Source organism: Mustela erminea, chromosome 1, assembly GCF_009829155.1.
Source record: "Mustela erminea isolate mMusErm1 chromosome 1, mMusErm1.Pri, whole genome shotgun sequence".
NCBI lineage: Eukaryota > Metazoa > Chordata > Mammalia > Carnivora > Mustelidae > Mustela > Mustela erminea.
In genome coordinates, this window is record NC_045614.1 from 145,265,057 (window position 1) to 145,286,683 (window position 21,627).

A 21,627-nucleotide genomic window follows, 5' to 3' on the forward strand; every position below is an offset into this window, starting at 1 on the left:
AATCATGTCTGGTGAGTGTGTAATGGTCTACAGTGTGTGTCTTTTTCTTTTCCACTGAAAGCCTGGAATGCAGAAGAATTATCCTAAGAGCTTCTGTTTCCCTCCATATAGAAGTACCAGTTTGAGGGTCTGGTTGGGTATCACTGAGTTCAGCCCTATAGGGACTTCTTAAAGGATCAAATCGGAATGATTATTAATTTTATTGCTTGACTGCTCTATTTTTGTACTTGTCCCTTCATTGCATTTTATCTTCTTCGTTACCTGGTGTGATGGAATTAGCAAAAACAGTTTCCTCAATGAGCTTGTTCAGTCACATCCTCCACATAGGAACCAAATCCTCTGTCTTCACAAATGGGAAGGGAAAGGGAGAGGGGTTTGAGGAGAGGAGAGGGAAGGTACCAATAAATCTATCAAGGGGAAGTCAAGCAGACGAAGTTGGAAGAGCCCTCAGTGAGTACCGGGAGTTGTCAGAAATACTGGAAATTTCGCCAGTTGCCAGAGGCATGGTTCAGTTACTCATTTGCTTTGTGTCACTTAAGAAGGCCTTGGCGGGGTGCCTGGGTAGCTCAGTGGGTTAAGCCTCTGCCTTCAGCTCAGGTCATGATCTCGGGATCCTGGAATCAAGTCCCACATCGGGCTCTCTGCTTTGTGGGGAGCCTGCTTCCCCCTGCCTCTCTGCCCACATGCGATCTCTCTCTCTGTCAAATAAATAAATAAAATATTTACCAAAAAAAAAAAAAAAAACCCTTAAAAAAAAATGGCGGCCTTGGTGGTGCCTAGACCCAGCTCTACAGTATGCAAGGAACAAGTTTGGTGCTGGTTGCCGCCAGACCGTGGGGTAGAAGAGGGAGCCTATTAGCTCTCCTTGGAGAGTCTAGAGGTTAGATTTAAGAACAATAGGGAGAATTTTATAGAGGGCCGAATTTTAGCTAAATAAAAAGCAAGTAACATCGTGATCATGGTGGGAGCTACCTGTTCACCCATTCCCAGGGGAGCAGGGGGCTGCCTTCCCCCAGAGGTTCAGGGGCTGTTGGCAAGGGAGGCTGTGGTCAGGACTCTGGAAAAGCTGGGCAGGATGGACGCTGAGTTTCCTTCTAAAGATTCTTTGAATTGTGTATTGGTCGCTCTGTAAAGATCCTTTCTGAGATCTCAGAGTTGGGGTGAGGAGACAAAAGCAAATGTTTCTTGAGCACGCATAATATACAAAGCACCAAGGAGCACTTTCAATGCTCCTCAACCTCCTGTGAGGAAGATGTCAGGCCCCTCTACAAGCGAAGATACTCGGGTTCAGACAGATCATTCCAGTGTAATAAGGCAAGGAGCTAAGATTGTTAATCAAGAAAACCTGTTGCCCAAACTGGGGGTGTGGTCTCCCTCATAGGTTTAGAAATTAAAAAAAGACGATCTTTTCAATACAAACAACAGAAAGGCCCAAAGAAAGGCTCTATGTGCCTTTCTGTTGTTTATATTGAAAAAAATCATCTTTTTTAAATTTCTATGGAAATTAAAGTCTAAAGAAACTTAAAAGAAAATTAAAGAAACTTAAAGAAAATTAAAGTCTATGGAAACTGTGGGACATACTTCCTTCTGAACAACAATTTTGATTTTTTCCCCTTATTACCAGTAACTATTTATTTAGGTAAAAAAGTCAGATATAAAGACAAGCAGAAGGAAGAAAAGGCAAACCAACTGTGTTTCCACCACCAGTGGGTGAGGACGTCATCCCCTTGCTGGTGGGGGCTTTCTGACACTCCAAGCAGGTGCAAATGAGCTTTGCTTATAAAGCACCAGTTTTGACAGGGAGCCTTGAGAATAATCCCAAAGAGGAAGATAAGGTTCTAGAAATGTAAAACTTGAATTAATCATCACAGATGCCACCTTGAAGCTAGACAGCTCCCCACTGGGATCTGGACAACTTCTTTCTTTTGCCAGGGCCTTTGGCCCCTAGAATTTCCCATCAGGTCATTTCAATAACACTGGTCAACACAGCCCTGATGTCCTAGACTTTTCAGAATAGCAAGTGGGGTTGCCAGCCTACACTATCAGAGAGAAGAGAAAGCAAAGAAAGTGCACCACACTTCAATAAAAATGAGATGGATTTTTTTTAAGGCAGGCGAGGGGCCAAGGGGAGTGGAGAGAGAATCTTAAGCAGACTCCACACCCAGCCGGGCTTGATCCTATGACCCTGAGATCATGACCTGAGCAACATAAAGAGTCAGACCTTTAGCAGGTTGAGCCCCCCAAGCAACCCAAAATTAGAAGGATTTTTAATTTCTAAGAGTTTTGAGAAAGCAAGACTAATAAAACACATGTTTGAACATCTAATTAATAAACTTAACAGTAAGCCAAGGTAATTTTCTTACAGAAGTTAACCCATTTATTGTAGACTAGTATTGTTTCAAATAGTGGGCCTTCTACTGGTCTTTCAACTCTGCCATTCCTCTGATGGCTGACTCTATGGTGACAGCAAAAGTGGTGTTGTAGGTCCAGGCACCACGAGCTACCACTTTCATTGCAGGAACCACAATGCCAGCTCCTCATAGCTCATCTTTTCCTGTTGGTTTTGCCACAGAGGGAGCAAGTGTACTCTGGCGTGCTGGCTTACTTCAAACTTCCTCACCATTTTCCTGAAGGAAGCACCATAACGGGTTGCAAACTAGTTCTCAGCCCAGAGAGTCCTTCCAGAATTTTTAAGAAGTTTTGGTACATGAGTAATTGTGAGGGAGAAGCCTGAGGTCATTTATTTCCTGTGTGAAGAAGGGGAAACACTGACAGTCACTCTCCTGGAATGCTTTGGCCATCCAAAACCTGGAGGGTGACTAAGTCATTTATTGTTCAACTATTAATGGTACCTTTAGACCTGCAAGTGGGAAGTGGAACACCTAATCTGGAGAAAGGGAGGAAGTAGGGAAGGGAGGCAGCAAGGGGTGGGGGTCACCAACAGACTGCTCTAGGCACTAGGAAAAAAAAAAGTTGAGATTCTGGCAATCGTTTTTGTGACTCCCACTCCTTGCTTGCTCTCTGGCTAGCAGTGAAGCCCTTAACCCGAAAATGTTAGCGCCCTCTCTTTCAGAGACAGCATGGAGAAGGAAGCTGAGACTGAGCCCCATTTTGGATCCAGTCCTGTAAGAAGACCTCAGCAGTGAGAGCAGATAGCAGCTCTGCAAGGGACAGAAAGACAGTAGTGATCCTGACAGAAAGAAAAGAAGAAGGCAAGCATGATGGGCATTCTGACTGTCACCTTCTGTGATGCAGGCAGTCTGTTCCTGAGACAACGGAAACAGGAGGAGGAGATATTTTCTAGGGGACTCTGATCACCTGTGGGGGCACACATACTACCTAGGTGAAGTTTGCTGCTGTTTCTCAGCCTGCTAAGCTTCTTTGCCCTACAAAGGATGAAGGTGCCACCAAGGTGTCAATGCTGTCCTAATAAACCAAAAAAATTGGGCTGATTTTCTGCCCTCAATGGGATCACAATCGCTTACAACAAGACACAGTAGAAATCATGCATAGGGGTTATAAAATTCACTGCTTCTTAGCGGAACTGGAAGAGGCTCTTCCATTTCTCTGAAAGTAGATCACTCTCATTTATTCAACTAGCCCATCCGGGAGAAGATGAGGAGTCTAGACACCCATATTCAGGTGTCATAAAATTTAGTTCTCTATCTTTGCTTGCTTATATTATTAGAACAGCTTCTTAAAAGTATTTCCAAGAGGAGGAAAAAGTAATAGAAAATAATAGTGGGCATTGCATGTAACAAGAATTAGGTCTCTTTTATGAAACTTCTGTAACGTGCATATAGATAACGGGTAATGATGTAACATGTTTTATTTTCTAGAGGTCTCTGATGAATGAATAAAGGTCACAAAATAAGAATCAATGACTGAAGCCTTCAGAAGCTTCCCAAGGCCCTCATAGCTTAAACCCAGACCTCTCTGATTTGCCTTCCTGCCAAGTCAAGTTGACCGTCTCCTTACTTTCTTCTCTGCTCTCTTCACCTGCTTCCCTCTTCTCTACCTCCAGGCCTCATCTCCGCTGTTGCTCCTTCCAAGAAGCCTTGCTTTACCGGAAAAGTGTTTCTCAATCAAGACACGTCTGCACAAATCTAGGTAATACCAAGTTAAATAGATTTCTAAGTGGCATAACTTTTTAGGGCTTTCAATTGGCAAATGCATTTATAATTATTGAAGGAAAGTTAGGAAATGAAGCCTCCAGTCTCTCCAGAACTTTCAGTGGGCCCAGAATAGTTCCTCCTGAAGGACTAGGGTTCTCCACCACATCCTGGGGAGACTTGGAGCGTCTGCATTTCTCAAGTGTTTGTGAAGGAATCTGTGTTAGCAGGGAGAAGGCAAGTGGTCCTTTGACGGAAAGGGAGTGTGATAGAAGAGAAAGCTGAAGAGAGGATGAAGGATAATTCGGCGGAGTTGGGTGTACTCTGCAGGTGCTGAGCTGGGAGCCGGGTGGGGAGCCGGCCCAGCCTCTGCTGAATGGGCGATAGCTGACCTGAAGGAAGGCCGTAGCTAACCTTAAGTGGAACAGTAAACGCTAAAAACTCCAAAAGATCTATTGTCCTGGTTGAGATTGGACGATAAAAGGTCCAAATGGCCTGGAGAATTAGATGACACGGAGTCCCCCTCAGACTTCTCCGTCTCAGAATCTGACGAGAGTTGTCACCCAAGCTTAACAGGAACCAACTTTTACAGAGCCCTTGCTGTTTGCCAGGCCTTGGTCTGAAGGCTTTACGTTACCATTCATTTAATCCAATAAGGTTGGTATTGTAATTGTTGTCCCTACTTTAGAAGTGAGGAAACCAAAACATCAGTAAGTGTTGTTCTAGTTATCTGTCAATGTATCATAAAGGACTTCAAACTTTTGTATTGGAAACAGCAACCATTTTATAATATATCATGATTTTGGAGGTCAGGAATCAACTGGGTGATTCTTCTGTCCCAGGTGGTGTTGATTGGGGTTGGTCGGTCTTACACAGCTGAGGTGTGCATTGCATGGGTCTGTAGGGTCCATGAAGGGTCTGCTCACCTGCTAAGTGCCTTCATGGGAAGGGCTATAAGGCTGGGCTTGGTGGGACTCCTGTCTTCCCCCTGTCATCACGGGTTCTCCTTGTGGTCTCCGTAGCAGCATAGTCTGATTTTACCCAATGGCTTAAGGCTCCAAGAGATGAGGAGTGGAAGTTGCATTTTTATCCTATCCCCTTGGTCAGAATCATCACAGAGTCCTATTCTCTTACAGTGAGTGGAAGGGGCATAGACCTCTCCTGTCCATGAAAAGAGGATCAGAGGCTTTGTGGCTATCTTTAACCTGCCACGATAGTAAAGAGAGGATTTGAACTAGGAAATCTGACTTCAGCGACTCTGTGTGTGTGTGTGTGTGTGTAAGATTTTATTTATTTGTGAGAGAGAGCGAGAGAGCACAGAGGGAGAATGAGTGGGAGAAGCAGACTCTCCAGTAAGCAGAGAGCTCAATGTGGGGCTTGATCCCAGGACCCTGAGATCCTGACCTGAGCTGAAAGCAGATGCTTAACCGATTGAGCCATCTAGGAGCCCCAGAGACTGTGCTCTTAACTACTACACTATAAGGTCTCAATGACCCAAACTGGCATCGACTCTTCCATCAATAGGCGAAAGCTGTCTGCAAGGACTTAGCTTCAAATGAAGGGCCTTTCTTAGCTACAGGCTGACACATCTGGGTAATTCCCTTTATTTTATACAGGTAGACATAGCCTGAGTGGAGATTTGGATATCGGGATCTTGCAGGTGCCATCAACACCTAGAAGTCAGTATCTCTGGTTGTTTTCACAATCAGAATGAGCAAATGGACACATGCCCTTCCTCCTGACTCAAAGGGGGTGCTGTGCAGTCCTCTCTGACATAGGCTTCAGTACAAAAGGGCGCAGCTTGACCTCTCCGAGAAGCATGAGCCTTAACTGATAAATCCGTCCAAATATTGATTGGTTTTAGCGTTGTTCTGTGTCTCTATGGTTATAGGTAGAAAATTAACTTTCAGCAGGGACTTAGCCTCCATGTACTCTCCATAAAGCAGACCATTGCTAATTGAGGGTCCTCATCCTCTTTTTTAAAATGAAAATACTTCTCAAGCAGACTAAGTTTAGAAATCCATGTTATGGTTTTTAAAAGGCGGGGGCCTTTCAACACATTTGTTCTTTTATATTTATACATCTGACTTTATAAAATTATGTTATTCTTTTGGTCTGTGCCTTTGGATAGGTATTTCCCCAATAATTTTTAGTATTATATTTCTTCAGTCATATTTGCTGTTAAAAAATTCACACACATATTAGAAAGCAAAAACAAAAACAGAAAGAAGAGAAGTGAAATTTGGAAAATTACACTGAGAGAAACTGGCCGAAAACATTTGTCAGGTCAGGTCAATGAGCGAAAATCATGTCAGTTTTAGCTTCATACATTTATTCTTTTAGCATCTTTATTTCTCCTTTATGTATCAGGCACTGAGCTGGGCACTGGAGATATGTTAAATGGACTGAGCTGCTAAGAAGAGGAAAAGAGATACTAATAATACTAAGAATAGGAAACACATCTAGTACTTTTTACATACCTACCAAATTATTTCTCATAGCAACTGTATAAAGAGGGTCCTATTATCAATCTGCATTTTGCTGATGAGGAAATCTGACACAGAGAGTAGCTTGGCCAAGATCTTACAATTAGTAACAAAAGCTAGGACTGGATCCCATGTAGCCTAGTGCTAAAACAAACAAAAAAGGTCTGTGCTCTCAACCCTGACTCTTGTTAATCAGAGAGTGTCAGAACCTTGTAATAACCAACTGTGATCTGTGCCATGGCACTGAAGAAGCCATGAAAGTATACATAGTAATAGCGGGATTCAGGTGGGGGAGGGAAGGCTCCTCTGGGAAGGTAATGCTGCTTTGAAACTTTGTTCATCGTCAGGAATAAATTTTAATAAAATTCTGTAGTTAATATTTCTTATACACTTGTTAGATTTAATTTCATCACTGACTCATTTTATCTTGACCAGGTCCCTCTGAGGCAGGTACAATAACTGTCTTTTTTATGTAGGGGAGGGAACTGAGGGTCAGAGAGGTCTGGAGCTTGCTGAAGCCCATACAGCTAGGAAGCATCAAGTCAGCCTTTGAACCCAAGCCTGCACACTGCTCATCTTAATGAAAGGAAAAGGCAGTGCTGGGGAAAATGAGAATGTCCACGTTGTCGCACTGCCCAAAGATGCACGCATTGACTTTAAGGACTGATTTCAAGCTGTAAAAAAATGAGCCAAGAGAGCAAAAAGTGTGGCTAAGACCAGATTCTGAGGTAGTGAAAACATTAAAACTAAGTTTTTTCCAGAGAGGGAAACAAACCATAAGACACTCTTAATCTCAGGAAACAAACCGAGGGCTGCTGGAGGGGAGAGGTGTTGGGGGATGGTCTCTGCGGAGGGTATGTGCTATGGTGAGTGCTGTGACTTGTGTAAGACTGATGAATCACAGACCTGTACCCCTGAAGCCAATAATACATTAGCTGTTAGTTAAAAAAAATTTACTACAAAAATACGTTTTTTGTTTGTTTGTTTTGTTTTTTAAATGTTTTTAATCATGGTATAGTAATACGTAACTTAAAACCCGCAATTTTAGCCATTGTTAAGTCTACAGCTCAGGGCTGTAAGTACATTCACATTATTGTGCAACCATCGTCACCATTTCCACAAATTTTCCATCATTAAAACGGAGTTCTAAAAGACAGAACTTAGAGTGCTGATCATACCAGTGGGCTTTCATGCAGGTTGGTTTTAACTTTCACACATTTTTTTTTTTTTAGCATATTTTTTGAGCCCTTTTGTATTGGGCACAAGAATGCTAACTAAGAACAATCCATATTTGGGCGTAGGCAGCTGGTGTGATAAGTGTTTACTCTGTGCTGATTTCAGTGGCCCTTCCCTGTCAGTCATGTGGTCCAGAACCTGAGTTCAAGGATAAACCTCACTCACTTGAAATCAAATGACCAGCTCCAAATCACAGAAAGTCAAAGCTAAAGCACACTGTTTTCTCTTCCATAGACTTTGAAGACTGAACTACGATTGCAAAAAAAAAAATTTTTTTTCAATAAAAAACAAAAACAGAAACAAAAAATCTTCCCACCTAACAATAGTGATTAAACCTAGAGGTACAGAATACATCCTAGAGGTCCTTGGAGGTCTTCAGGGTACCCAGTAAGGCATGAGGCACATTGCAGAGACTCGGTATTCTTTTCTATTGAGATTAACATTACTGCGATTACCTGTGTGTACATCGAAGCTTTTAGAAGAGTAAAGACCAGGGCATCTCGAACTTTAATGTATATGCGAATCATCTGCTGTCTTGCTAAAATGCAGATTCTGATTTAGGAGGTCTGGGGTGTGGCTTGAGATGCTGGGTTTCTAACAAGCTTCCAGATGATGCTGGTGGTCCTATCCTAGACCTCCTGGAGTCCTAGGACCATACAGTGAGGCTGCACACAATTGTTAGTATCTTTATTTGGGGCTAAATAGATGGCCTCCCTTTGACTTCCTACTGCCTTTGCCCTTTGTGTATTTCAGACAGCTGCTACTTGCCCTAGTAAACTTCTGTTCTCGAGACGGTCACCGCCAACTGGGGATTTCAGAAGGTTCTGGGACTGGAAGAGAACTCTCATCATTCTGGCTGGTGCTGTTTTCTGCGTGCTTTAAGGCAGTAGTTCTCAAAACCTAAGCCCACTAAGAATTCATGCTGAAGTCCACTAGGAGGGCACTCCTACTCAGCGATCTGTCTTCCTGCCTTACTCATGCACTCCCTACCGCATTCTATCACTGTTGTTCCAACACTTTTCCACATTCTTCCGAGCACTGTCTTCTTCCCCCAGGCCCCACTCCTTGGCATGCTGTAATCTCTCCTCTCACTTTGTGGAAAAGAGGCCCCACTTTCTCCACCCATCTTCCTTTTAGGCTTAAGGTATTTTTATGCCAACATTCCCTCTTCAGCCCGTATTTTATCCTTATGTGATTATCCATTCGTTTCTCTGATCTTTCTCATCAGAAAGTTAATTCCCTCAGCTCCCTGCTGAGTAAGGAGTCTGATGTGGGGCTCGATCTCAGGATCCTGAGATCATGACCTGAGCCGAAGGCAGATGCTTAACCAAATGGACCACTGAGGTGCCCTTATTTTATATGTTTTTAAAAGTTTTTATCTATTTTAAGAGAAAGAGTGTGCATATGTATGCGAGCACAAGCAGAGGGAGGAGCAGCGAGAGAGGGACAAGCAGATCCCTACTGAGTGGGGGGGGGGCCTGAGATGGCTCTCAATCCTAGGACGCAGAGATCACGACCCAAGCCGGAGTCAGACGCTTAACTTGACTGAGCCACTCAAGCACCTCTGAATTTGTGTGTGTGTGTGTGTGTGTGTGTGTGTGTAAGTATGTCCCATGCAGTTTCTGGGAGATACTCATACTAAACAATTACTTTTTGTTTACGCAAAATTTGGATTTAACTAGGCAGCCCATTTTTTATTTGCTATCTGGCCACCCGACCTGCAATATGAATCTCTGTGAAATCTGCACTCTCACATTCACTGAATGCCTGCGACACTGGGCAGGCCACACATGCAACCACGGACCCTGGTATTCAGCTCACCTAAGGCTGAGGACCAAGCAGAAAAACAGACTGTGGCTGGCTGCAGCTGGGACTGAACGTCCTTCCCCCGTGGCTCACAAGTTCTTTCTCATTCCCAGGCCCCTTTCTATGGTTGTTTCAATTAGAGCTGACAAATGGCTATTTTTATTATTTTAAAAAATTATTTAATAATGTTAAAAAATTATTAAAATATGGCTATTAAAAAAACTTTTTAAATAAAAAGAATACTCTGATTTTGGCTACTTTAAATTTTGGCTATTTTTTAAAAAACTATTTTTCTTTAAAGAATTTGATAATTTATTTGACAGAGAGAGATCACAAGTAGGCAGAGAGGCAGGCAGAGAGAGAGGAGGGGATGAGCAGAGAGCCTGATGCGGGACTCGATCCCAGGACCCTGAGATCATGACCTGAGCCGAAGGCCGAGGCTTAACCCACTGATCCACCCAGGTGTAAAAAAACCCTATTTTTAAATACAAAGAATACTCTGAAAAAAATTATGTCTTTACTTTTTATTTTTGTTTTACAGGCAACTGACCATGACGTATCTAAAGACTACTTGTGATGAAACTGCTGTTCATCTGTAGTCACACCATTAAATGAAGACTTTCTCCTTAAATTTCTATGTATGAACAAACATGATTGTGGGGCTCTGCATTTTAAAATGTCCTTTTTCTTTAAAAAAAATTTTTTTTTTCTTTCAGGAAGGGAAAGCAAACGAAACAAGATGATGTCTAGGGATTTGCTTCAAAATAGTCAGCCACTGACATGGCTGCGTGTAGAAACACACGGGCTTCGGCCAGGGCTGGGAATTTGGTGGCTGGAAAGTTTTGATGGCTGCTTGGGGTTTGCTTTACTATTCTTTCTACTTTTATCCATGTTTGAAATTTTCCATGATAAAGAGTCAGAAGGAAGGAAGAGGGTGTATAAACATATAACATAGCTAAGACTATTTCATGTGGTAGAATCAGAGACTGATACAAGTGGAAAGTCATCTAGCCCAAACTAGTTATATTGTAGATGACATGAGGGAGGTCTGGTGACATAGTGACTAAATCAGAGCCACACATGCAGCACTTGAACAGAGAAGCCTTTGAATTCCATGTCAGTGTTTCACACGGGTCACATTACATTGTATTCTTTAATCTCTTCTGTCTCATATATCATCATTTTACAGTCATCAAATGTTTGGAAGCTATTTTTAAACAGTTGTGTTCTCTTGACTCTCAAAGGGAATGCATGAGTTCATTTTTCTTCTCTAGAGAAAGATTTAAGGAAGTTTACCAGCACTTGAATGTAATATAACAAAACACACAGACACACAAATAATGAGTGATCAAAATGATCTCAAAGGAAAAGTTGGTTCAGAAACTCAAATAGTGGGGCACCTGGGTGGTTCAGTGGTTGGGCAACTGCCTTCAGCTCAGGTCATCATCCCAGGGTCCTGTGATGGAGCCCCGTGTTGGGCTCTTTGCTCAATGGGGGGCCTGCTTCTCCTTCTCCCTCTGCCTGCTCCTCCCCCTTCTTGTGCTCTCTCTCTCTCTCTGTGACAAATAAATAAATAAAATATTTTTTAAAAAAGGAACTCAAATAGAACAAGGACTAAAGAATTCATATACCCTAGAAAGCTGTAGGATCGTGAGAAAGAAGAAAGTTGCCCACAACATCTGGAATGGATTTGACTTTCACAGCTAGATTTCAATGCTATTACAAGGTGGTCTGGTGCTCATGGTGTCATTTTGCTCTCTTGTTGGACAGAAACAGTCTTACAGACATCTATATCAGATGAGGTCGCTCTCAGACCATGGCTGAGAAAAAACAAGGTCACTATATAATAAAAACCAATAAGCATTCCCCTTGCTCGCTGACTAGGTGACTCTCTAGTCTGTCCTTCCTTCAGAATAGACCTGTTGGGAGGTCCAACCGTAGAACTGCCTCCATTTTCTGACAATCCAGAAGAAGCCCCTGCTGCTTTTGACCTTCCCCCCAAATTACCCATGAAGCTTAAATTCTTTACTAGCTTCTTTCTGACTCCTTCTTACTGAGACACCCCAGGTTTCTCCATGTGTGTGTTCCCTTCACAGCAACCCATAAAAAAAGCCCCAACTTGTTCAAGGGATTCCCAGTGGTCTTTGTCCAAAAAACATTGATAAAAGCAAAGCCAATTATCTGTTAGTGCCATTTTTTACATGAGACTATAAACAGTATCAATAGAATGCGTATCTTTTGGGACGGCTGGGTGGCTCAGTCGGTTAAGCGTTTGCCTTCAGCTCAGGTCATGATCCCAGAGTCTTGGGATCAAGTCTCACATAGGGCTCTCCAATCAGCGGGGAGCCTGCTTCTCCCTCTTCCTCTGCCTGCTGCTCTCCCTGCTTGTGCGCACACTCATTCTCTCCCTTACAAATAAATACATAAAATCTAAAAAAGAAAAAACGAATGCATATCTTTTTGTTCCTTGGAGCGTGCATGTGGGTGTTCATTTGTGGAGTATTTGGGGAGGGCAGTAGTAAAGAAAGGCTAACTTTATGGTGCTTCCCTGTGTCAGTATCTTTCAGAGTGAAAATCACTAGTTACAGACAACTAAGAGTGCCCAGAGTATTTTCAGGTGTGATAATGTGTTTTAGTTGTGTGTTAAGTTTTGTTGTTTTTGTTTTGTTTTTTCTTTTTTTAAAGCACTTATCTTTTAGAGATAGACACTGAAATCCATCCAGGAGAGAAGAAAGGGGGTGGGGTTGTGGATGGGAAGACTGGTCATAATAATCAAAGCTGGGGGGGATGAGTATAACAGTTCATTATGGTGTTTTCTTTACCTTTAGAATTTTTCATAATGAAAAATAAGAATAAGAAGATTCCTGGGGTCCAATTGCCCATCTTTGTTTCCTGTTTGGGGAGCCCCAAGGCTAAATAAGGCTATGTCTAAATATGTTGAGAATCAGGGTATTGGAATTTAGTAGAGGATTCCAGAGCTATCTGTGGGTGTGGAAGTGAGGCAAGGACAGACTTTTGAAAGGTGTTGTCCAAAGGCATTTGGATTTTCAGGGAGATTTTAAGCCAAATGCACTACAGCTGTAACATCCATCAGATAGGGTTGGGTAGCCAGGGATGAGGATGCAGGGAAGGAATGTGAGATGTGAGAACACAGCAAGAAGGTCTGGAATGGTAAGTGAGAGTTTAAGCCTGGAAATATTCCTTTAGTCGAGCCTCGCATGCTTCAGATCCTATCTACTGCTGAGGTAGGGGTTCTGGAAGGTTACTTTGTACTGCTTGAGTCACAGACTCCAATCATTTCACTTTTCTTAAGTTGGATATCCAGATCTCTAAGGTCTGCCAGTTAAAAATCAAATGGTATGTTTTTGAAAATAAATTTTAAAATTTCTCTCCCTATGAATGGGTTTGCCTTCTTTTACCTCTAAATGGTTATGGAAGAAAGGAATAATTCACTCATTCCAAATACATTATTGAGCTCCTGGTATGTACAAGGCACAGACCTACATGCTGGAGATAAATGACACCAGACTCTACAGAGCTTAGGGTCTAATGGGGAAGAGAGAAATGAGTCCAACAATCTTTATTTTTTTTTAATATTTTTATTTATTTATTTGATAGAGATCACAAGTAGGCAGGCAGGCAGAGAGAGGAAGGAAAGCAGGCTCCCCGCCGAGCAGAGAGCCCGATGTGGGGCTCGATCCCAAGACCCTGGGTTCATGACCTGAGCTGAAGACAGAAGCTTTAACCCACTAAGCCACCCAGGCGCCCAAGTCCAACAATCTTTTAAATGTAAAGATACAAATTAAGGTAAGTTCCTTGAAGAAGTTCAAGGAGTTTTTGAAGCCAGTGACTTATTCTAGCTGGAAGAATTACCTGTATAAGTGAACTCTTCGGAAGCTGGGGTTACTGGGAAAATGGAAGGTTATAAGGCAGTGCCAGGGAAAGGGACCAAGGGCAGGCTGTCCATCTAACTGATCAAAAGCCTTGGTTTTTACTCTGAAAACAAGACAATGAGTGCAAAGTGACATGCTCACTTAGGGGATGAAATTGTGGATATAGAGTACCTTGGTGGCTCAGTCGGTTAAGCATCTGCCTTCAGCTCAGGTCATGATCCCAGGGTCCTGGGATTGAGTTCTGCTTTAGGCTCCTTGCTCAGCAGGGAGTCTGCTTCTCCCTCTCCCCATCCCCTTGCTTGTATTCCCTCTCTCACTGTCTCTCTCTTCATGTCAAATAAATAAATAAAATCTTAAAAAAAATTTGCAGGTACAAACAGTCCTACAGTGACAAAACCATCTTAGCTGATAGAAAAATGTCCTGATCTGAGCCATTCACTGAATTTGTCCTTCACTGAGGAGTCAGTTGCAGGGGTAGGAGCGCAGAAGCCTGAGGCAGGTGGTGAATGATTCTTGTCACACACTTGGATGAAAAACTATCAGCGGAAAAGAATAAAATCATACACATAAGTATCTTATGTTTTTATCCACATGGAACTCCGGTATTAGATTCATGGGTAGCTTATCTCCAAAGATGTTCAACATCAACCAGTTCCTTGCTTTTGTGCACATACGTGCTACTTGCCCATTGAGAGGTCCAGTCTGCTCCTCTTCCTTCAATCTGGGCTGCCATGTAGTGGATTTGTCACCAAACAGTGGCAGAAGAGACTCTGGACCATCTCTAGGCTCAGGCTGTAAGATCACTGACAGCTTCCGCTTTCTTTTTCTTGGAACCATGAGCCACCCTGTAAAAAGTCTAGCTAGACAGCTCTGCAAGAGAGAGGGGCCATGGAGAGCCGCTGAGACACCAGAGTGGGGAGGAGGAAACCATGTCAGACCCCCAGCCCAGACAAGCCTTCAGATGACTCAGCTCTTCACTTACCGTTATTACAGAAAACAAGCCAGCTAGGTTGCTCCAAACCACAAAACCATGGCAATCGATAATACATCGTTTTAAGACACTATGTTTTGCAGTGGTTTTGGCAGTAGGCAGCTAGAAATCACCTTTAACTCCCAGTATCCACAGGGAGTAGGGCTTGTGCTCCACAAGTCCTTGTTAGGCCAAATTTGAGTCAAACTGTCTATTGTAGAATATCCCAGATCTCTCTAAATTTCACTGCAGCTTTTAGTAAGGGGCAACAGGGAAAATTAGAAAATAGGGTGAATTGTCTTGCACACACTCTTTTTTTTTTAACTTTTTTTTTTTAAGATTTTATTTATTTATTTATTTATTTGACACAGAGAGAGATTGCAAGTAGGCAGAGAGGCAGGAGGAGAGAGAGGGGGAAGCTCCCCACCAAGCAGAGAGCCTGACGCGGGGCTCAATCCTAAGACCCCGAGGTCATGACCTGAGCTGAAGGCAGAGGCTTTAAACCCACCAAGCTACCCAGGCACCCCGTCTCACATGCACTCTTATGGGATGTGTGTGAAATGACAGTGGTCAAGGCAATATTCATATTTACTGAGTCTCTGTCGTGAGCCCGGGAGAGTACTATGCACTCAATGCATGCTATCTCATTTCATTCTCAAAATAACCATTCAAAGTATTGATATAATTTCTCCATTTTATTTTTACTATTTTTACTTTTTTAAAATTTTATTTAATTATTTAACAGAGAGAGAGAGAGAGAGAGAGCACGCACAAAGAGAGAGTGAGAGGGAGAAGCAGACTCCTCGCTGAGTAGGGAGCCCCATGCGGGGCTCGATCCTAGGACCCTGAGATCATGACCAGCGCCGAAGGCAGATGCTTAATGACTGAGCCACCCAGGCGCCCCTAATCTTCCCCATTTTAGAGACGAAAAAAGCGAGGCCACAAAGCTGCTGAATGGTAGAGCCTGATGGATCCACTTGATTTCAATGCTAGTTACCTTGCCTAAAACGGGTGCTTTCATCCAGAGGGAATTCTTTGGAAGTTACTGAAAAGTTCCTACGGTGCAGGGGCAGATTCTTAGCCATTGTCCCTTGGAGCCTGAGCCTGCCCTTCTTTTCTTTGCGTGAGTGTGGGGAACGGTGCATTTGAAGGTGGAGGGGATGATGCTGTATTGAGTTCATCCCAGCTCCCAGGGCTAACAGCCAGGCATGGGCCCCTCTGTGCCATCCACGGAAATGCTCTCTGGCATTAAGCATCGCTCAGGTCAGAGGCACAGGTAGGTCTGTCTGAAAGCTAGAACATTCCCAGATCTTGGAGGAGGTCAAGAGAAACAAATATGCAGTATGGAGAGGGGAGGAGGCCAGGGGAAAAATGATCTGCCGCATTTTTTCAGCTTTCCCACCGGCAGGAGGCTCCCCTCCCCGCACACCACTCCTAAACCGCCCTGGTGCCTGCAGTCCTGCAGTCTTGTCTCCTCCCTCCTCTGCAGGAAGCTCCACCCCCCCACCCCCCCACCCCGCCCCGCCCCGCAGCAGCGAGGGAGGCGAAGGCCCCCAGGTGAAAAGCTCTAGTTCCATCCATCTGCCCCCTCACTTTAGTGGGGAGAACTAGTGTGGCAACACTGCGGACTAGCTTTCTGAACCTTCAGCCTTCTACAGCGCAGAACTGGCTGTGTCATCCTACCATAGGGCTTGCAGAAGGATGTGTGTTGATGCGCTTACGATATTCTTAAGAAATCGCCCTCACCCCTAGGTAGTTATTTTCTGAGGGCTTAGCCTCCTTCTTTCTGCTTTTTGTCATCTTTTCTCTTCTCTCCTCACGATTAGGTTCAGGACAGAAAGCCACAGAGAGACTCTGTTCAATCCTATGGAGTTGGGAATCTCTTTGGGAAGAATCTCGAAAGGAGGAACCTGATGTTTGTTGACTGAATTAAGTGATGTTATGTTGCTCATCTGGAAAGAGAAGCAAAAACTAGCGTCAAAACGCAAGTGTGCACTTCCCTGCACACCAGGGAAGCTAGTACTGAACAACTGCTGGGTCCCAATTATTATACAAAGCACATTGGCCCAAAGTTCTGTGAGTTAAGTGTTACTTTATTTCTGTTTCACAGATTAAGAAACTGAGGATCAACAAGTTAAATAATTTCTAAGTAGCTTTTGGTAGTTCTTTAATCATCTTTTCAATCTATTATTTGTGGTTGCTGTATATTCTAATTTTCCATTTCTTCTCTAGTCAATTTTGATTACTTATATTTGCTAGGAATCGGTTCATTTCCTACAGATATTTAAACTTGCTGGGGAAGGAACAGCTGGGTGGCTCATGCAGTTAAGCATCTGATTCTTCATCTTAGCGTCATGAGTTCAAGCTTTGCATCACGCTCCAGGCTCACTGTGGAGCCTGCTTAAAAAAAAACTTGCCACATAGCTTCACACCTTGTATTTATTTTGGTATTTTTTTTAACTTTGCAAATCAATTTAATTGCAGCATAATTTGCATATAATAAATATGACCGTGTATTGTTTTCATTTTTTATTTTCATTTTTAATTTATTTTTTTCCTATGTATCTTTCTTTAAATATTTAACCCAATGCATTATGACAAAGGTCTATACAATCTATATTGTCTATATTGGCATAATTGTATACAGAACTTTTCCATAACCCCAGAAGTTTCTTTTGCTTCTTTGCAGTCAACCCCCCACCATCTGGCCCTGGGCAACCACTGAGCTGCTCTCTGTCACTTTAAAATAGGTTTGTCTTTTCTAGACTTTCATAGAAATGGGATTATACTATACGCCCTCTTTTGTTTGCAATTTGTGTGTTTTGGTGAGTTTAATGGTTTCAGATTTATTCATGCTGTTATAAGTACCAGAATTTGTTACTTTTTACTGCCAAGTGGCATTCCATTGAATGAATACACCACAATGTTAATTATTTTCCTGTTGTTTTCAGCTTTTGACTTCTATGAATATGTTACATATTCATAACAAATCACCACAAAATTTAGCGATCTATTAAAACAATTTTTTGTCCTCATTGCATTTTTGTTTTAATGGGTCTCAAAATTCTGTGACAGATTTTTGGTCAAGTTGCTTCCATAAAATGTACTGATTTTAAAAAATTAATAACTTAAATCTTTCATACAAACACATAAAAAAAAGGGTCCACAAAACAGTCTCCTTTCTTTCTGAAGGTTTTATGATGCACTGTTATTATTAACCAGTCTTTTACTATTAAACTTAAATGGCCAGTTGATATAAACAGTTCTGAGGGCATTCTACTGTTTTAAGACTGCAGGGAGCTGGGGCGCTTGGGTGACTCAGTGGGTTAAAGCCTCTGCCTTCAGCTCAGGTCACGATCTCAGGGTTCTGGGATCAAGTCCCACATCCGGCTCTCTGCTTAGTGGGGAGCCTGCTTCCCCTGCTCTCTCTGCCTGCCTCTCTGCCTACTTGTGATCTCTCTCTCTGTCAAATAAATAAATTAAAAAAAAAAAAAGACTGTGGGGAGCAGGTATTAGGGATAATATTCAGTTAGCTTTCTGAGCTTTCTGGGCAGACTTGGTGACCTCATCAGCTCCAGCTGCCTTCTTGGCCCCTGCTTTGATGATACCCACAGCAACTGTCTGCCTCACCTCAGAGACGGCAAAACGGCCCAGAGGAGGATAATCAGAGAAGCTCTCAACACACACATGCTTGCCAGGAACCATATAAACAATGGCAGCACAACCAGATTTTAAGAACTTGGGACCATCTTCCAGCTTTTTTCCAGAATGACAATCAATCTTCTCCTTCTGCTCAGCAATCTGGCAGGCACTGTGAGCTGTGTGACAATCCAGCACAGGTGCAAATCCAGCACTGATCTGGCCTTCATGGTTTAAGCAGCTAAGAAACCAGCTGTTTGATGGATGGGTCATTTCTGCTATCACCAGCCATATTGCTACAATAAACATCTTTGACAGATACGTTCTTCACATTGAAGCCCACATTGTCCCCAGGAAGAGCCTCCCTCAAAACTTCATGATGCATTTCAATAGACTTTACCTCAGTTCTAACAATGACTGGAGCAAAGGTGACCACAATGCCAGTCTCCACTCAGTCCACAGGGACAGAACCAATACAACCAATTTTGTAGACATCCTGGAGAGGCAGACACAAGGGCTCGTCAGTTGGACAAGTTGGTGGGAGAATGCAATCCAGAACTTCGAGCAGTGTGGGTCCACTGGCATTCCCATCTTTATGGGCAAATTTCCATCCCTTCAACCAAGGCATGTTAGCACTTGGCTCCAGCATGTTGTCACCGTTCCAACCAGAAATTGGCACAAATGCTACTATGTCAGGGCGGTAGCCAATTTTCTTAATGTAGGTGCTCATTTCCTTAACGATCTCCTTGTATCTCTTCTGGCTGTAGGGTGACTCAGTGGAATCCATTTTGTTAACACCAACCATTAGTTGTTCTACACCCAATGTGTAAAGCCAGAAGGGCTTGCTCCTGGGTCTGCCCATTGTTGGAGAAGCCTGCCTCAAATTCACCAACACCAGCAGCCACAATCAGAACAGCAGAGTCAGCCTAAGACGTGACTGGAATCATGTTTTTGGTAAAGTGTCTCTGTCAGGGAGTGTAAATTAGGGTCACATAATACTTTCTGTTCTTCAGTTTCCACAGGGAGACATTAATGGTGATACCATGTTCATGTTCAGCTTTCAGTTGATCCAAGACCTTTACTAGAAGGAGCCCTTTCTCATCTCAGGAACCTCCTTCTCAAACTCTTTGATAGTTCTTTTGTTGATCCCACCACATTTGTAGATCAGATTACCAGTAGTGGTAGACTTGCCTGAATCCATGAGTCCATTGATGATGATGCTGATGTGAGTCTTTTCCTTTCCCATTTTGGTTTAGGTTTAGTGGTGGTTTTCATGACATCTGTGTTCTGGTGGCAAACCCATTGCCAAAAAGAAAACTTGGTGATTTAAAAGGGAAATATTATTATACCACAGTTTCTGTGGGTCAGGAATTCAGGTCTAGCTCTGCCACTGGGTCTCTCACAAAGCTGTAAGCAAAGTGTTGGCCAGGCTGCTCATTCTCACCTTCACAGTGTTCGACAAGATTCCATTTCCTGATAGCTATTGGCCTAAGAGCCTCTGTTTCTCTCTTGCTGTTGGTCAAGGGCCTCCCTCAATTCCTGGTCATATGGGCCTCTTCAAAGAGAAGCTCATAATGTGCCCAGGGGCTTCATCAAGTGGTGAGGATGAGAGTAAGAGAGAGCAAAAATATGAAAATGAGTCTTTTTGAACCTAATCTCAGAAGCAGCATCTCCTCACTTTTGCCATAATCTCTTTGTGAGAGATAAATCGATAGCTTCAGCCCCAAGGGGAGGGTGTTACATGAAGGCATGAGTTCTAGGAGGCAGAGATCACTGGGATCCATGGGAGGGGTTGCCTTCCACAGACTGCAATGAACATTTGCATACAAGTCTTTGTGGGGACATGTTTTTGTTTCTCCTGGTTAAATACCTAGAAATGGAATTGCTAGCTCATATGAACACCTTGGAAGAAATTGCCAGATCATTTTCTCTGGTAGCGGTATCACATTACACTCCCATCCATAGTGTATGAGGGTCCCAGCTGCTCTACAAGCTTGACAACACTCCTACTGTGAGTCTGTTCAATTTTGTCCACCGCAATGGATATGAAGTGGTACACTTTCATGGTTCTAATTTGCATTTCCCTGATGCCCAATGATGTTGAGCATCTTTTTATGTGCTATTTGACCAATTGTATGTATCTCTTTTATCAATTCAACTCTTTTGCCCATTTTCTATTTAGTTATCTTCTTATTATTGAATCGCAAGAATTATTTATGTAGTCAAGTTCCAAGTCATTCATACACACACACACACACACACGCACACACACACACACAGTTTGTGTACATATACACAAACATATACATGTATAAATACATATATATATATATATATATATATATATATATATATATATTTGTCCTGGGAAATTTAAAGTACAAAGTTACTACTCTCAAGGCTGGAGGACTTCTCCAGGTTATCAACATGTTTAGAGGACTTTTTCTGTAGCTTACTTCTATAGTCCTGAGGATAGTCCTCTAAGCCACCAGAGCATGTAGCAGAAAGCCTCAGTCTAAAGTAAATTGGAGGCAGGGCGCCTGGGTGGCTCAGTCAGTTAGGTGTCTGCCTTTGGTTCAGGTCATGATCCCGGGTCCTGGGATTGAGCCCCATATTGGGCTCCCAGCTCAGCAGAGAGCCGTTTTTCCCTCTCCCCCTGCTTAAGTGTTCACGCTCTTTCTCTCTCTCTGTCAAATAAATACATAAAATCTTTAAAAATATATTTTATGTATTTATTTGACAGAAAGTAGGCAGAGAGGCAGTCAGAGGGAGAGGGGGAAGGAGGCTCCCTGCTGAGCAGAGGGCCCAATGCAGGGCTTGATACCAGGACCCTGAGATCATGACCTGAGCCAAAGGCAGAGGTTAACCCACTGAACCACCCAGGCGCCCCAAATACATAAAATCTTTTTTTTTTTTTTAAGATTTTATTTATTTATCAGAGAGAGAGAGAGAGAGACAGCGCGAGCACAGGCAGACAAAATGGCAGGCAGAGGCAGAGGGAGAAGCAGGCTCCCTGCCGAGCAAGGAGCCCGATGTGGGACTCGATCCCAGGATGCTGGGATCATGACCTGAGCTGAAGGCAGCTGCTTAACCAACTGAGCCACCCAGGCGTCCCCCAAATACATAAAATCTTAAAAAAAAAAAAAAAAAGATTTAAAGTAATTTGGAGGTTACCTTTGGGCTGCTAGTCCAGCCAGGAGGGGTCAAGTCTTTCAGTCCTCTCGCTGACTCTACTCCTGACTCATGGGCTTCTATCAGGCAAATTGTTTCTGTGTCACAGTTTACTCCTCTATAAAATAGCAGTATCAAGCCTGAGAGTCTAAGGTACAATTAAATTAATGTCTGAAATCATTAATTTTGAGGGTGAGCAAGCTAGTACACGTGAAGATTAAAAGGTAGTTATGTTTTGTTGGTTTGATTTTTATTTCTTATTTAGTCATCATTTAACCACAGGGCATTTTTTTTATGTTCACCAAATGATTTCA

At 42.9% G+C, this 21,627-nt stretch overlaps 1 protein-coding gene across 1 annotated transcript; it reads right to left on the bottom strand.

Annotated features, from left to right (window-relative positions):
* Window positions 1-18,581: 18,581 nt before the first annotated feature.
* LOC116592602 (putative elongation factor 1-alpha-like 3) lies at window positions 18,582-19,051 on the bottom strand. Its single transcript, XM_032345862.1, has one exon. It carries the CDS (start codon window positions 19,002-19,004, stop codon window positions 18,594-18,596), a length of 411 nt encoding a protein of 136 aa, XP_032201753.1. The 5' UTR covers window positions 19,005-19,051; the 3' UTR covers window positions 18,582-18,593.
* Window positions 19,052-21,627: the final 2,576 nt, after the last annotated feature.

What these genes read in the sequence shown, in the direction of transcription:
- LOC116592602 (XM_032345862.1), bottom strand. Translation starts at nt 19,004, where the DNA reads ATGGGCAGACCCAGGAGCAAGCCCTTCTGGCTTTACACATTGGGTGTA.